The sequence below is a fragment of the Choloepus didactylus genome, chromosome 6 (genome assembly GCF_015220235.1).
Source record: "Choloepus didactylus isolate mChoDid1 chromosome 6, mChoDid1.pri, whole genome shotgun sequence".
Taxonomy (NCBI): Eukaryota; Metazoa; Chordata; class Mammalia; order Pilosa; family Megalonychidae; genus Choloepus; species Choloepus didactylus.
Genome location: NC_051312.1, coordinates 154,431,524 through 154,448,678, shown reverse-complemented (window position 1 = coordinate 154,448,678; position 17,155 = coordinate 154,431,524). Strand labels below are relative to the sequence as shown.

The following is a 17,155-nucleotide window of genomic DNA, read 5'->3' as shown; positions in this document are numbered from 1 at the left end:
CTCTGGTTCTCTTAAACAACAGGTAGCCCAGGGACAGGCAGAATTAGGAGCCTGGCAGTGAAGGTGATTATTTAACCTGTATTTCTTGTTTTCTCCACTTCTGCCAGCTCCTACACATGGTATGTTAAAAAGCATGTCGATCAGTGCATAAAATGTATGCAGAACCTGTTATACAGATGTCAGCATGAATCAGAAAGAAATTAGAAGGCTAGAGAAAGATACTTTATACTTTAGTAAGGTCATCAGTGTCATTTCATCCCTTTTAATCCTTCCTCACTGAAGCTTTCCCTTTTATCTCCACTTTCTGAGTTTGTTTAAGCAATGGTTTGAATGTGGACCATGATTTTTGGTTTCGAGAAGCTGACAACTGTATTGCTGACTGTAATCTAAGTTAGTCGGTTCCCCAGTTTTTAGGCCAAAGGCCAGGCCTGTCTGCTTATATTAAGTATATTAATTTTTCCAAAGAGACAATAGTGGCAGGGCCTATTGAGTTTAGTTTATTATTCTTCCAGGTAGAGATCCTGAGAATTCTGGCATATGCATATCTGCATGACATTTTTAATTGATTATATAAACCCAGAATGTTGGGGCTACAAAAGTGTGTGATGTGTTTTCCCCTCTGCCCACAAGGTGGTGGCACAGATTTTGGTACCAGAGAAGGGGGGTGCTTTTGCTGCTGAGTTTGCAAAAGGTGGTGGCCTTGTAGTATCCTGGGGGGGATAACCAAGTGACAAGGGGCTGGTTTAGTTTCACTGCACAAATGCTATAGACGAGAAGGCAGGGGACCAGAGAGTTTCAAGGATAGAAACTAAAATAATGGGCCATTGAGGCAGAAAAAGGAGGAACGACAGAGAGGGGTTAGTTTGGGAGAAAAAGAAGCAGCCGTGGCTCTGGAGGGCTCCATAAAGTTGTAGAATAGAGTGAGGGAGGGAGCCGGCACGCTGGAGGAGGCTGCGGTTTACAGAGGGACCGCGTGGTATCCGAAAGGGTATTCCAGGGCAGCGATGTGGTCTAGGATGTGGCCCTGGTGGGGGATTGGTGGGTGCAGACAGAGTAGAGATGAGAAAGCCACTGGAGTCCGTGAGGCCAAGAAGAGAGAGAGAGTTAGGGCATTGAGCAAGCTCCTCTGCCTGGACACTGAAGACACTTGAATGATGTCAAGATGTGGGATGGAGAGCTAGGAACAGTCACCACGGAGGAGAGGGTGCCACAGGCAGTCAGTAGGCACCTGAGGAGGAGGTGAGCTTTGTCACATGAGCAGGTAGAGGAGAGTTTTTTTGGTCTGCGGTCAGCCTCACCCCCACCCCCTCACCAGCCCTCTCATTTTTCAGAGCACTTTTGGCAGCATGGTCTGTAGTGTATGAATACCATCTGTCTGCCTGGTAGAGGACAAGCTTCCTGATGCGCAGAGAGTTCGTCTTGTTTACTGCTCTCATCTGGATGAGAGCTCGAAACCTGGTAGACACTCGGTAAAAAATGGTAAAGGAACACATGAAAGTGTTGTTGGGGAGCTGGGGAAAATACAGTCCTCGTCCCCTGACTGTGGGTGTGGGACATCGAGTATCCTGCCCTCAAGAGGGCTGTGAGGGAAGTGGTGTCCTTGGAGGAAAGCCAGCTTGCTCTGAGAACCAGTTGTGGACAGCAGGGCCAAGGTGTGAGGGACCTGGAACAGTACACAGTAGAGAGACGCAAGGAGGGGGAAGGAGTGATGGGAAGTTAGGCGAGGGAGAAGGAAGCCTAGGACAACATGGGGATAAGAGTACAGGAGGGGGCGGATAACAAGGGGTATGCACCAAGGCCAACAGGAACAGGAAAGATCTTCCTCAAGTTTCAGGTAGAGTTCTGGGGGACGTGGGTCTGAGCCCCCATCCTAATCTGCAGCAGACACAGAAGCGCGAGTTCCTGACAGCGGCCTCTTACTGAGCAGATGCTGTGTCAGATTGGCACGTGGCGTTTGGCTTGGGAAGAAAGCTGAAAGAAGTCAGAGTTTTACATTTCATAACTAAATCTGAAAACGGAAGTGAACAGACTGCTGTTCCTTTGTGGCCTCCTAGGGCTGCTTGAAGCCTGGATTTGATTCTCAGGGAGAGAGAACACTTTTTCACCAGGTTGTTGTTACTCAGACTTAGCTGATCTTCCATGTAATGGAATTAGTCTTGTGTAAACTCTCTCAACAGTGTTCCTGAATTGGAGGTTTGATTATATATGGTTCCTGTTAATAGTTCTGGGTTGAGAAAGGATGCTGACTGGTGTCCTTAACTTATTTTTTCTTTAGAATAGTGACATTTTCTAATCCAGGTACCTGGAAAGTGCTGTCTTCTGTCACTCTAAAGGGATGCTCCAAGGAATATTAATTTCTTTTAACTTTTCAGCTGACAAACAAAACCCAAAATAGTCCTCCTTCCCCAGTTTATCAAGCCAGTAGAATCTGCGAGTCTTAATCCCATCGAGGCTGAAACTTGCCCTTTTAAGTCACAGTCAATGCAGCAGCAAGGTTAGTGCTGGATATTTTCCTGGATGGGATTTCTGGTTTCTCGTGCTGCTTTCAGCCCTGAGCGTGTGGATCCTCTGTGTAATTAATGTTAATATTGAATTTGTAGTCTGGCTTGCTAAAATTGTTCCCTGGGAGCAGGCGCTGCAGTGTCTTGTCCTTTGGTTGCCTCTATGTACTTTATTTGCCTAGATGTATTCTTGACCTAAAGGCTAAGTAAGTTATAGCAATTGACATCAAGCCAGAGTTCAAAGCAGACCCTCTTCTTGCAGAAGAATTGTTGGATTCAATCTATAATTTTACATTTCCACAAAAGTGACTTCAAATCTGAGGTGGAAGTTCAGGCAGATATGAAAACTGCTGTGCTGTGTAAATTGAACTATTTTTAAATACCCCAGAAGGTGAATGCTTATTCTTTCTTTTGGAGATTTTTTTTTGTTTTTTTTTTTAATTGTTGGGACTCAAGATTTTGTCCATTGTTTGTCACTGATGGTTCACCAAGGTAATCCTTGTTTAGAAAGAACTTCATCTGATGCTTGCCCTTCTCTGCCTGCCAAGCCTGAGTTACCAGACAACACAGTGTCCAATACACTGGCCAGTCTTAGAGCAGGCAGGTGCTTCTAGTTGGCCCTCGTGAATTTCTCCTTGAGGATCTCCTTCCATGAAATAGAGTTTTGTTCGTTTTGTTTTCATATTTGTAAGTCAGGCTGCTCCCTCATTTCCTAGGTGAGTAGTCAAAGTGGGACCATCTGCAGAAGTGCTATCCAGGCTTACCTCCATCCCGATGCTGAACTTTTAATTGAGGTGTGTGCTGCGGATACAAACTGATTTTATCATGATCCTAAGGAAAACCATTAGGGAAAGGTTGATCTCCTGCAGAATCCTCGTGCATTCCACAGCCCGAGTAAAACGTGGGGATTATCCTGGCCACTGCTTCTCTCCCCTGGAGAGCTGACCAGTGCTCCTGTGTACATGGAAATTGTGTTTACACTCTGGGGCGAAATGGGAGCATTGCTGTGGATGGTATGAATGGACCAAAACAAGCTCTCACTGCCTCGGTCGACCCCTCAGCAGAAATCAGCACCAGGCGTTCTCTCATCACTGCAGTGATGGGTAACCAAGGCTGGACCGTTTTGGCTTTTGTCCATGTACATTGGGCTTTGGAAACCATTAGAGTTTTGCACTTTAAATTGGTGCGGGACTAGTGGCATGCACTGTCTGGTGTTGGACACGTGTGGTGGAAGCCTCTTCCAGTCTGGGGGCGCGCGTGGAAAGGAGTGTGTCCAGGGCTTGCTGCTGACGAGGGGTTCTGGGGGAAGATATTTGAACTTTTTGGAGAAGCTTGGTGAGAGTGAGTCACTGTGGTGGATGCCTGCCCTGTTACCCCATTCTGTGAAGCTTTGTAATTAATCCTCATTCTTGAAAAAATTCCAGCTCCTGAAATTGGTTTTTGTTCATTATTGTGGGCAAGAAACTTGAAGATGGGGGCTGAAGGCCAAGAGCTCATTTTCAGGCAGCCGTTTTCATTGCATTAGCTGCAAGGACTGCCTCTGCTTGAAGAAGCAGTTCTGGGGAGGTTGGTGGGTTGGTTCTCCTGCTGGAATTGTGTCTGAATAATAACACCTCCTTAGAATCGTGAGGAGAAACCAGGCTGAGAAAGCCTGTTCACTGACTTGGATTCCAAAAGGACTGACGGAATGAAATAAATGTGTATCTTGCTTTTGTTCTGCATGAAGCTGCTTATTGGGGTAGATTAGCCCTCACCCCCGTTCACAGTCCCGCTCTGGATTGTGGTGCCCTTGGTGTGTGCTCAGAGGCTGTCAGCAAGTTCCAAATGGGTCTCTTCCTTTGGTTTCTCTGTCCTTCGCAGTTTTGGGGAATTTTGCCTGGTACACCTGTTACTGAAGAGGAACCCTGTCATGTTCTTTCAGCACTTCATTGAGTGTATTTTCCACTTCAACAACTATGAGAAGCACGAGAAGTATAACAAGTTCCCACAGTCCGAGAGGTCAGTGTCAATGAAGGCAGCCTCCTCTCCCTTGGGGAGTGGGGGAGCCCTGGGGAGGTGCAGGGGGGGAGATAGACCCTGAGCCAGGTGTTTTATCGTGGGGGTCATTACTGTCCCTTTACTCAGGGGAATAGGTTCTGAGGGAAGTGCCTGTAAGGGGCACTGGAAGCTCATCGCTGTACTGAAGCCTCTGTCGTACACTTTTGGACGCTGCTGAAATGTGTAGAAAGTTCTGTTCACCCAAACACTTAATGCAGTCAAACTGTCCTGTTTTGCCATAGAGAGAAGCAGCTTTTTTCACTGAAGGGAAAGACAAACAAGGAGAAACGAATGAAAATCTACAAGTTTCTTCTAGAACACTTCACAGATGAGCAGCGATTCAATATCACTTCCAAAATCTGCCTTAGTATTTTGGGTAGGCCTGGCGTGTTCGGAACAAAATGTGTCTTTGAAATAAAATGCCATGCTGATGACGGCCACAGCAGGTCTGTACACATGTGAAGTGCCTGCTGCAGGAGAGCCCTTGTCCCTTTGTCCTTCTTTGTCCTCCTCCAGCACCCGCTGCCCCCATGCAGATCCTGCCCACAACCCCAAATGGGCCCTGCTGGTGCTGAGAGTCCCCTCCCCACATGGTGGCTGCGTGCTCTCCCAAACCAGTCTCTGTTCTCTCCCAGCGTGCTTCATAGACGGTGTCCTGCCCCTGGACATGGAGGCCAGCGAGCTCCTCGCAGACACATTTGATGTCCTCAGCTCAAGGGAGATCAAGCTCTTGGCCATGAGAACCAAGCCAGATAAGGACCTCCTGGCAGAGGATGACGACATGGCTTTGGCAAACGTCGTCATGCAGGAGGCTCAGAAAAAGCTCATCTCGCAGGTGAGGGTGGGCCTCTGGCGCGCCCAAGAGGCTGGCGGCATTCTTACCAAGGACTGGGACCCCCACCTCGGTGGTGGTTATTCCCAAATCTGTGTTTCTAGCTCCAACTTCTCTCGTAAGCCCACCTCCATTTCTCTCATAAGCCCACCTCCATTTCCCGTTGCCTGCCTGGGTGTGCCATAGACGTCCCAAACTTAATCCGTCAAACTGAATTAATCATCTCTTCTTCTCCCTGTCCTACTCCACCCCCTCTGGAAAAAAAGAAAAAACACCTTCCTCTGCCTTCTCCCGTGGTCTCTGTCCAGACCAGAGTTTGCATCCAAGCACGTGCATTGTTTGGCCAGTGAGGGTCAGCCTTTGAACTGAATCCATTTTAGGGGAACAGCTCAGTTGCCACTGTCACCCTCGCCAGGCCCCATGTTCTTAGGACTGGCCCAGATTGCGAATTGGCATTTCCCCTCTGGCCCCTGAGGGCCTTTGACTCCAGAGACCTCGACTTTGACCACATCCTGCCGACATCCATCCGTTTTATCTCGCAGATCCATCTCCCTTTGGCATTTCCACTGCTGCCAAGCTTGTTTAAGCCAGTGCCATTCCCAGCAGTGTCCTCGGCACCCTTTCTGTGCCAGGTCGGGCACCACGCTGCTGCCAAAGCAGTCTTTCCTGGGTGTAGATTCTAGCATTTTACTCTCCTGCTTGAATAGGTTGGAGGCAGACTGACTGCAGAGGGCTGGGGGTGCTTTTAGGGTGTTGGAAATGTTCTGTATGTGATTATGGACTGGTTACTTACTATATACTTTGGTCCAAACTCACTGGACCTTTCACTTAAAATGGGTAAATTTTAATGACTATAAGTTAGACTTTACTAAAGATATCTTAAAAATATAGGTTGGTTTCCTGTCACATTCTGAATTAAATCCTGATTCTTCTCCAAGGCACGCAAAACTCTTCGCTGGATGTGGGCCACGCCGCCCCCTCCCTGGTCTCTCCATTCCAGATTGCCTTTCGTCCCTCAGACCTGAGGTATCCCGTTGTGCCCCGCCCTCCTGCCCTCCTGAGGGTTCCAGAGGCATCTTCCAGAGAAGCTGTCCTTCATAGGCACCTTGTTTTCCCACTTCCTTCCCGGAGCCCCTCCTTGCCCTGGGCCACTCATTGAATGCCCACACACAAGTCCAGAAGTGACTTGGAGGCAGGAATTGTTGCCCTCATTTCTGGGTCCCCAGAGGGCAGCTTTGACTCTGGTGCATAGGTGCTTGGTGACACTTACTGAGCAAAAGCACATATGCTGTTTTTTAAAACTACCACCAAATTCACCATCTGTTCAGGCTCATACTTATTAAATTGCTTACTTCTCTGACTGCTGCCTTCCTGTTTCAGGAACTCTTAGAATAATTTTGAGAAGTGAGTGGTTTGCAAGCAATGGACATTAACGTGACTTTGAGGGGGAATAAAAAAAGTACTTTTCAGGTTCAGAAGGACAAATTTTGTATATGTGTGGTACATGTTAATTCTAAGAGATTGTTAATTCTGAGATTTCTTGCAAAATATTCATGGTGCATGACCATTCTTGATAAAGCTGATATTAAGGCTTGGTTATATCACGTTCTATGTAAATACATAGTGCTTTCCTAAATGTGCGTGGAGTTACAAAAACAATAGAGACAGAGCTGACTGTCTTCATGCTTGGCCATTTTTAGACCCTTATCATTTGGGTGTCCAGAGTTGAGCTTGTTTTCCTTCCAAAGGGGAAGATGTTGAATGGATGGAGGAGCCAAGGGTCTGTAATTGCTTTATGTGGGGATTTTTGACAAGAATTCAGCATATTTCTAATTCCCTTCCTCATTTAGAAAATAAGAATATTTATCCCCTTCCTAGTTTACAAAGCCTTCTAAGTGTTTTGCAGTAATGCTTACCAAGTCTCTGGTAAGAAAGTGGGTCCTATATATCCCCAACATCATATTAAAAGTATGAAATCAACTTGTATAGAATACTAGACTGGTGATGGTTTAAGAACTGAGTTGAGCAAGGAAGCCTTTGTCCTTCAGAAGTTTATGCCTCCAAAACAGCCCTCTGTTTTTGTTACTACAGGTTCAGAAGAGGAATTTCATAGAGAATGTTATTCCAATTATCATCTCCCTGAAGACTGTGCTGGAGAAAAATAAGATCCCGGCTCTGCGGGAACTCATGAACTACCTCAGGGTAGGTGCTGCCCACGGCTGCCCTGGCGTGGAACCTTCTGGCACTGTGCGGGTGCAGAGAGCTCAAGATGCTCAAGGGCCAACTGGCTCTTTTTAGAAATACACCTCCTGACAGGCTTTTTTTTTTTTTTTTTTTTTTTTTTTTTAATCATCATTTTATTGAGATATATTCACATACCACGCAGTCATACAAAACAAATTGTACTTTCGATTGTTTACAGTACCATTACATAGTTGTACATTCATCACCTAAATCAATCCCTGACACCTTCATTAGCACACACACAAAAATAACAAGAATAATAATTAGAGTGAAAAAGAGCAATTGAAGTAAAAAAGAACACTAGGTACCTTTGTCTGTTTGTTTGCTTCCCCTACTTTTCTACACATCGATCCATAAACTAGACAAAGTGGAGTTTGGTCCTTATGGCATTCCCAATCCCACTGTGACAGGCTTTTAATTAATCGTTGAGGAGGCGATAGCTTGACAATTAGTTCCACCAGTGTCGATCCTTGTCTTCCTCCCATTGAGTTTGTGAAGAGTTCACTGGCTCTTCTGAGCGTGTATAACCTCGGTGACGATTAGAGTCCATTTTGAACATCCTCTTAAGGGTGGTCAAGAACAAAGTCATCATCTTAGCTCACTTTTGTGAGGGTTAAGGTGAAAATTGGTCCATCATGTTTAATTTTAGGGTGTTTCCCTTGAATACTGTTTCAAATTGACAAGATCAGAAAATAACTGCCCTGAACAGCATGCCTTGGGAGTGTTGTGGGGAAGCCACACTGGAGCCAATATCTGTGAAGCATCCCCAATGTCTGAGCAAGGCTAGGAGCTCACCTTGCCTCAGACCCTTCTGGGCAAGATGTTTATCAGAAAGGAACAGAATTGGTCCTCTGTTCACATTGTGCCTTTTTCTTCCTCAAAAATGCTGCTGAAAATCTTTTTTTAAAAAGGGCTACAACAAAATTACCTTGAATATAATTTTTCAAATAGCTTTTTATCCTAGGGGAGTTGAGGCTCACTGTTTGGAAAAATGAGAACTTGCAATCCTTATGTTTTTATTGCTTAACTGTTTTACACCTCAAGAAGGAAAAAAAAAGAGCTTAGATCCTAAATTGATTGCTTACCCATGTAAGAAAATTAAGACCATCTCTTCCGTATGGCCATGCTGTTGCTTTACTTCAGCAGCCAGCACTTGTCCATTGTGAACCTTCTGTTAAGGTGGCCAGATGCTCCTTCTGCTGCCTGTGGAGCCCAACTCCTAGTGGTAGCTGGAAGAGTTGATGGATTTCCTTCTGCTTATTGGGACTTCCCTCCTGTTGGGGCTGTAAAATATCCTTCTGTCCCCCTAATTCTGGGCAAAGAGGCTTTGTCCCTGGCAGCCGTCTTGGAGCCTGGCCGAGAGTGGTCAGAGGTCTTCTGCAGTCTTCAGAAGAACACCCAGAGATGGCCTTAGAGCCATGGCCCTAACTCCCTGAGAGCTATGGGGAAGCCAGTGCAGATGGAGGAGCCCCTTTGAGATTCACTGCATTTTGCAGCTTGTTCCAGAGGGCTCCCCATCCACCTGCCTCCCCTCTGCAGTCCCTTCTGACGAATTCCTCAGAGACCCTGGACCTGCCTCAGTAACTGCAAGACCCTTTGGAGTGTGGACACTGCAGGGCCAGGCCAGACCACCCACCGCCCCCATCTTGGTCTCCAGGGATGGAAAGGGGAGAGCTGTCGGTGGCAGCTCTGCACCCTGCTAGAAGTTCTGTATTAAGCTAAGATTGCATGATTCCATGTCCTGTCTCCCACCAGGAACCTGGGAGATTGCCTGTTAGCTGGCAGATAGGCAGGGAGCTTCCTAAGAGATCTCAACTGTTAGTTAACATCTCACATCATGCTCGCTTGCATGTGGTAAATGCAAGTGTGGTTGGTATTTCTTGGAAATATGCCATCTGTCAGTTAACCTGTTAATGGAATGGAAATACTTTGCTCTCAGCAAAATCAATCCTAAAGTTCCTGTTATTGTCAAGTTGTGCTAGAGAGAGTTGTTTGTTTGTTGTTGTTCCAGAAAACATTAAAGGATGTTTCCGGGTCTTGTTTTAGGAGGTGATGCAGGATTATCGAGATGAAATCAAGGATTTCTTTGCAGTTGACAAACAACTGGCAGCAGAACTTGAGTATGACATGAAGAAGTACAACGAACAGCTGGCCCAGGAACAAGAGCTGGCAAGGCAGGTGGAGGCAAGCAGGACAGCTGAAGGAGCTGAGGCAGCACCAGTGGTGCAGGTAGATCCAAGGCCCGCCTTAAGCCTGCCTCCGCCTTCCAGTCTGCTCTGTGCTGTCAGCTTTTCCAGCATTTCTCAGTATCCAGATGTGATCAGAGGTCCATCCTAGTTAAACCTGTGGGAGTCCTCTCGTTGGGCCACAGCAGTGCCCCTTTCTTAACCCTGACGGACTTGTGGACAGCATCCTCTCCCACAGGCTTTGCAAGGGTAGTTGCAGGCAGCTGTGAGTGCCCCGAGAGTGGTGACAAGTGGATAACCAGGTCTTCCTGGCGTCTCCATCTGTTTTCTGCCTTCCTGCCACGTGCCCTCCTCTCTAGAACACACCATCTCCCCGGGGTATTTCGGGGTTTAGCGGCTGCTCACCATCAGAAGCACAGTGTTATCGCTGCCCTGAGGAATCCAGACAGATCTGCTGTCCTAAAAAATGTTGCCAGTTAACTGACTCCTTTTCCTTTTCTTTTAATGCCTCAGCCTTTGCACGTGCTGGTCTTCCAGTAATACTCTGTTTCTGAAGAGGAAGTTCTATTGGCTCAGGGTTGACCTGGCTTTAAAATACATTATGAATTTGCTCACAGTGTATGAAGATGCCTTAGGAAAAAAAAAAGTGCTAGGAGTTGAATATTCTATTTGCCTTCCCTCACAGGCTGCTCCGAATGTAGAAATAATGCCTGCTCCCGATGGCCAAGAAAGTCCTACTGTGGACCCCGGCGTGAGCAGTCCCGGCGGAGCCCCGGGTCTGCCTCCTTCACCCAAACCTGGGCCCTTGATGCTGGTGCCCAAAGCCAGGTAGAGAACCCGCCGAACCAGCTGTCTCTCCCAGTCGCTGCTCCCACTGGGCACTCACGGGCACCTCACCCGGCTCTTCCCTTTGGGATTTGGAATGAGTATGAATGAGCAGCACGTTTGAAAGGAAGCGGGTGGGGACTGTCATGCCTGTCCCCCTTGCTTCCTGCATGGAGGGGAGTCAGGAATGAAGTGTGTGCGGCATCTCCTCCACAGGCCCATGTCCCTGAGCACCATTGCCATCTTGAACTCTGTCAAGAAGGCCATGGAATCGAACAGCAGGCGCCGGAGTCAGAGCTTGGGAGTGTTGCCCTTCACTTTAAATTCTGGAAGTCTGGACAGAACCAGCGATCACGGTACGCCTTTAGTTGGTGCCAGAAGAGTCAGAACTCACCCAGTTTTTAGTCTCAGAGCATATACAGAAAGGGCGGGTATACAGCTTAAAAAATAAAGAAGTCAGTAGGCTTCTTGTTCCTTTTAAAATGCTTTTTGTTTTCTTATCTTTAAAGCAAATAACACTAGTTGGGGATTTGGGGTTATAAGGTAATAAAACCGTGCATATTTATGATAGGAGATCTGAAGAACAGAGTGAACTGTCAGCTCACCAGAGCAGCTGGGCGTGACCCCCCCTCCTCCTCACACTCACGTGTATTGTTTGTCTTATTTATAAAGCCCTGATCATCGCACATGTTTTATACCCTCCCTCCCTACACACATTTACATAGTAACCATTTTTCCATGAGTTTGTTTCAAAACATCCCCCTCAGTGACCTCAGTGCATTCCATCTTGTGGAAGTGCCTTGACTTATCGCTGCCCTGCGATTGACAGTGTAGGTGTTTGCCAGGTTTTTGATATCGTGTCACAGTGAATAGCGAACACCTTTGTACATATAGTTCTCTAAGTACGTAATTCTTAGGATCAATTCCCAGCAGTCAAAGGCCGTGAATATTTTTAAAGCTTTTGGCAGTGTCGAATTGTTCTGCACAATTCATACCAAATTATATACCCCCACCAATGGATGGGGCATGAGTGTCGGCATTCCTACTTAGAAGCACTGCTTTTGTCATTTTTTGTTTTCTTTTTGAGTTTTATAGACCGAAACTGGTGATGTTTTCATTTCCATTTCTTTAAGGCCCAGTGAGAGTGGACATGTTAGTCATTTATTTGTATATCTTTCTAGATTGCCTCTTTATAAAAAGACTTTAAACATTGAGAATATTAACTTTGCCATATAGCTTACAAATATGTTTTCATTTGGTTGTTTCGCTTTTTGATATTGTTTCAGTGGTTTTTTTTGACAGATTAAAGCAGTTTCCATTTTCTCATTTTCTCGTAGCCTCTTCCTACAGCTTGGACCAAGAGTCTCACGGAGCGGTTAACCAGGTAGCTCAGCGAGCAATCAGCACACCTGACAGTAAGTAGCAGATCTGAGTAAACTGCCTTCTCTGGCTCTCCCTGATCCCTCTCCTCCAGTCATTAGTCATTTGCTAGAGCAGCAGGAAAACTCTGTCTGCAAGTTAGTTAGTTCTTTTCACTGGATGAAGACTCTCCTTATACTCAGCAGCATTATAGTGCATTAGATCAGATTGAGCGTTTCATCATAACCCGTAAGTGCTGACTGCTGCTCACTCCCTCAAGGGAAGCTCCCATCAGCCCTAGGAAGCAGAGCCCAGAGCCTCAGGTAGTGGCTCTGGAACCTTCTCCTCACCACTGCTCTCCTGCCCCGGGAAGCTCAGCCCTGCCAAGCCCGTCCTGCTCCGTGCACTCATCACTGTTAGCACTAGGAGGCACCTCCGTGTTACCTCATGGAGCCCCCGCAGCCCACACTGTGCGCTAGGCTGAGAACATGTGTCTTGCTTCTAGTGGGTGGTGTTTAGAGGTGAGTTAGAAATGTAGAATACTTTTCTCCCCATTACTTTGTTTTATAGTTTCTTATTGTCTCAAAACCCATAAAAATTGTTGTTTTGAAAAAATGAGTACGGTATGAGGAAATTCTTACTGTCCGAAGTCTGTAGTCCAATGGATGAGGCCCTGCCTGGAATGTCCCCCGTATGCCTCTGCCCCTCTCTCGCTGCCTCGCCTTGCTCCTGCCCTGCAGCCTTCCTCCAGACTCGGGGCTTTCTCATGCCATCCTACAGCGTCCCCCTCCCAAGTTACTGCCTACCCGCCCTTCAGAAGAAGCCTTCCCTGCCCCACAGACCAAACTGGGTTCTGCTTCCTGGGCACCCTGCACCCCTGCTGTTGGTTTATGAGCTGCTTCCCTCTTCCCTGTGCCCACTGGGCCTGCAGCCTGGCATGCCTACGCAGGTTCTGATGAGTGCTGAGATGAGCGGCAGAGCTGGGGCTCAGACTCGGGTTTTCTGACTCCGATTTTGTCAGACACCTGTTGTGCGTTATGATCCAGTGAGGTGGTGTCACATGCTCTTCTCCTTTGTGAGGATGGGGCAGCAGGGCAGCGGGCCTCTTGTGGTCAAGCCCCCAGTCAGCACAGGTTCTCTGGCTGCTGTTGGGCCTGTCACCCTGTGATGCTGGGACCTCCTAGAATAGCATTTAACAGGTATAATGAAGTTCACTTAAGTCCTGTTTTATGGGGGATTAATGGATGAACAGAACTCCCAGCCTCCACCCCTCTCTCCAGATGACAGCTGAATCATGAAGCTTTTGTCATTAAAGGCAATGCGTAATTGCAGGTTCCTGCCTGTCACGCCTGTATATATACGTAAGAGGTGTAGGCTCTTTCGACTAGAACAGTTTTCTGTGTGTCTGTTCCTGGCTCGGGCACCAGGAGCTGCTGCTTTGGCAGTTAGGCACCATATGCTGATGAAGTGGTGGGGGGGGGGGTTGCATTCGTTCTGCTGCGCTCCCCCACCACCACCACCATGGGCCCCCTACTTGGTCTGAGTGAGCAGTGGGGCCTGGCGCATGGTGTGATGTGTCATTGCACTGAAAATAAGGCTCTCGGTGTCACCGGATCAGTAGAATACTTCTCTTATCTCAAGTGTAAAATTCCTGCTGAAGCAGTCTCTGGGGATCTTTCTTTGTTTGAACCAGGAAGAAGTGCTGATGGAAGGGTCCCCTATTAGCCTTCTTCCCTGGGAGAATTGTTAGATAACCTAAAAGAACTCTGTTCTGTTTTCTCTCTGGTTTATGAATGCATGTTCCTTTGAGGGCTGAGTTTTGGTGGGAATGCCTGTCAGGAAGTGGTCTCAGCTCCACAGAGCTAGTGAGAGAAGTGCTACCTGTTTTCAGCTGTTCTGGTCTCCCACTGGTATTCAACCTGAGCAAAGCACATTTTTTAGAGCTAGGATTTTAACTGGACCAGACCCTTTTATTGCTGTAACTCAGGCAGAAAAGATGCTTTCTGCCTTTGATTCTAAGCAGAGAGTGCACTGGGTGTCAAAAGACCTAGGGCAGAAGAGCTTCTGTAAGGGATGGAGATGGCTCCCTGCAGTGTATACAAGCTTCTGGATAGGACCAGGAATGTGGGAGTGGGGAGGGGAGGGTCAGACGCAGCACAAGGAGAGGCCTCGCAGGGACAGTGGTAAGCAGGACCAAGAAGGACCAAGCTTCGCTTGTGGCAGGGATGCAGATACGGGGCTCTCCCCTTGCCAGTCAGCTGGAGCAGCTGTCAGGAGCATAGCACTGCACACAGACTGGAAATAGATGATGTGCACCCACAGGAGGGTCATGGTGTGGGGGAGAAAGGTAGGAAGCACCAAGCTCATTTTGCAGATTTCCTTACACTCTACACGTGCCTCCAGCAGCCAGCTACCAAACCTCAACTGCATTTCCAGCATGGCATTGCTACTGGAGGGGGCTGCCAAGGAAGATAAGAAACAGCTATTCATATAAGTATGGTTTTACTGGAAGAAACACAACTTAACTAAATTTAGTTACAGTATTGTGGTAAGTGAGGTAATAGGAGCACAGGACCCTAAGAAAGGTCTCGGGTCTGGGAGAACATCCCTGTGCAGAGATGCAGGTGGGACAGGGACAGAGTAGGGCATGGCCAGAGGATGGCAACAGGCAGACACAGATGGACCTGGGCACATGTATGTAGCAAGTGAGTTTGCAAAGGGGGCTTGGGGCCAACCTGCAGGGGGGGCTTCTGTGCCCAACTCAGACTGAAGGAGGGATGGAAGGCCCTCCTCCAGAGAGCCGTCAAGGAGCTGAGGTAGAGCAGGAAGCATATAGAAAACTCTGGTGACATAAGGGACTAACTAGTGACTAGAGTTGCTGATATTTCTTCAACACTTAACTTGTACCAAGTACTGTGTTAAGCACTTGACATGAATGATCTCCTCTAATCCTGACATAAACCCCCATTTTACAGATGAAGAAACTTGAGGTTTCTTAGAGAAGTCGTTCACAGCTAGTAAGAGACAGAGCCTTGTTTTTATAATTCTTAAATACCTGGCTACCCTGCCTCCTGAGGGTGAGCTTGGAAACCACGGATGGCTCAAGGGCAAGATGCACAAGCCCAGTGAGGTAGGAGAGGAAACAGTGGAATGAAGAGATGTTTGGAAGTCTGAATTGACAGGACCTGGTGTCTGATCAGCTGTGGAGGAGCAAACAGTACCTTCTCTTTCTGACTTGGGCTGACAATTCACTGAGCTGACTACTTTTGAGATAGGAGTATAGAAGGAGTATGAGGTGATGAACTGAGGAAACACCAGGGGATCTTGGGGAACCACAGTAGGAGACGTGGAACTAGAACTCAGGAAAGATGCCTGAGCTGGAAGTGGGGGTCACTGCATAGAGGTAGTAACTGGGGACATGGGAGTGGGTGAGAAAAAGCCAGAGACAGTAATCACTGAGTACTTGTGGGGCCTGCAAAGAAGTCCAAGGGGGTAACAGAGAAATAGGAGAGTCCAGAGAGATGAGTGCTGTGGAGGTGACGGAAGGGAATTTCCAGGAAGGAAGGAGTCTTCGCACTGCCGGAAGGTCACACACAGGAGGCCCAACGGCTGGGTCCGGACCTCACTGTCCAGGGCACGTAGGGGTCCTTATGTTTGGGAACTGATTTGTAGGATGTAGAGGCTACAAATGGCAGAAACCCTGTGACTGTCCTCCCAGGTTGCTTACTTGCTGTTTGTGTCTGACCTGCTTTTTATTGATGATGTTTCCCCCTTACCCAGAGACCATCAATGATGTGACATTTGGAGCAGGGGTCAGCTACATAAGCATACCACAGACTCCTTCTTCAGCCAAAGGCAAGTTCCTGAAACGCTTCCTGTCTGATACATTGCCCACCTTGGGAATTCTGGAAAAACTAAATTTGTCTGTGTTTGACCTTTTCAGAGAAAACTGAAGCCCAGAATCAAGATAGTGAGATTTTATGTTTATCATTGCCTGATAAACCGTAAGTTTACCAAGAGTTCCTTCTGAGGTAGGTGTTTGGAGCAGGGTTTTTCTTTCTGTTCCAGAACGATTGTATCTTTCCTTTCCCTAGGGCTCCAAAGCCTCAGCAGTGGAATGTGAAGTCCCTGGCCAGGAATAAAGATGAGCCAACCCCCAATAGGAGATCTCTCCGAAAGACCCCCCTGAAAACAGCCAACTAAAACAGTTCATTCCAGGGAGTGTCCCGAAGGCGACGGTGTACTTCAGGAGACTGCTGCTTTCCTGCCTGGGGAGAGGCAGACAAACCACTTCCCCACACCTCAGGAAACACCCGAGTATGGAATCCCAAAGCCGCTCCTTTGATTCCAGCGTTCCTGAACAGTCCACCTATGTTGTTTGCTGGAAAATCTTCTCTATTTCTTTTTATGAAATATGCAGTGAAAAATTGTAAAATAATAGAGAAATGCTAGGTTTAGATTTTCTTAGCCCTAAAGTGTAGCTATTTAATATTATAACTTTATTCCATTTGAAAGTGTCAAGTACATTCTGCTAAGCTCTGTAAAGGAAAACAACGTAGCACTTTGCTTTGCTTTTATATAAATCAAAGCCTCTAGTCGCTGAGTTTGAATTCTTTATGGTACATACTTTCCCATATGTAATGGCAAAATTTGATTGTGATATTTTTATTTATAGTGCTGATTTAAGTGTACAGCTTTTTTAAATTGGAATAAAGTTTAAGCCTAAGTGCAGCCTTCCATTTGTACAACAGAGCATTATGAGTAGTCATTTTAATTTTACATAAAGCGTTTAGGAAGAACAAAGCCAAATCTTTCATTTTGTTTGTAAGGTTTGGTTCATCTGTCCAGCCTCTTGCCTTTGTCCCATACTTGTCTGCCTCCTAACAGCAGACTTCCTTGGTGGTGTATCAGTGAGATTCCTGCTTGTGAAGGAGCTGCTTCCTCTCCCCAGTGCAGCTCTGATGCTGGGCCGTGCCAGCCTGCTAAGGACCGCTGTGCCACAATGGTGGCATGAATCTAGGCAAGCTGAAAACACATGTGTTTATGTTTTCTCCAGGAAGGACCAGGAAGAGATTTGGTTGGTTCATGTTTTTAGTCCCCATATTATAGAAACAAGAACAGAGCTCCTCTGTGAGTGGAAGGTCACTGTGCTTCTGACACTGCCACGTGTG

The 17,155-nt window shown here is 47.1% G+C and overlaps 2 protein-coding genes across 3 annotated transcripts in view; one reads left to right on the top strand and one right to left on the bottom strand.

Annotated features, from left to right (window-relative positions):
• The window catches only part of NCAPD3 (non-SMC condensin II complex subunit D3), a 64,597-nt gene extending 47,865 nt beyond the window's left edge, over positions 1-16,732 (top strand). For both annotated transcript variants that reach the window (XM_037841999.1, XM_037841998.1), the window contains 11 exons: positions 4,362-4,499; positions 4,781-4,914; positions 5,174-5,373; positions 7,462-7,572; positions 9,661-9,843; positions 10,486-10,628; positions 10,842-10,981; positions 11,963-12,040; positions 15,765-15,839; positions 15,928-15,988; positions 16,079-16,732. In XM_037841999.1, coding sequence (XP_037697927.1) covers positions 4,362-4,499; positions 4,781-4,914; positions 5,174-5,373; positions 7,462-7,572; positions 9,661-9,843; positions 10,486-10,628; positions 10,842-10,981; positions 11,963-12,040; positions 15,765-15,839; positions 15,928-15,988; positions 16,079-16,187 — 1,372 coding nt within the window. In that variant the 3' untranslated portion in view covers positions 16,188-16,732. The remainder of the gene's footprint in view (positions 1-4,361; positions 4,500-4,780; positions 4,915-5,173; positions 5,374-7,461; positions 7,573-9,660; positions 9,844-10,485; positions 10,629-10,841; positions 10,982-11,962; positions 12,041-15,764; positions 15,840-15,927; positions 15,989-16,078) is intronic.
• The window catches only part of JAM3 (junctional adhesion molecule 3), a 109,177-nt gene that overhangs the window by 24,307 nt on the left and 67,715 nt on the right, over positions 1-17,155 (bottom strand). The window lies entirely within an intron of this gene.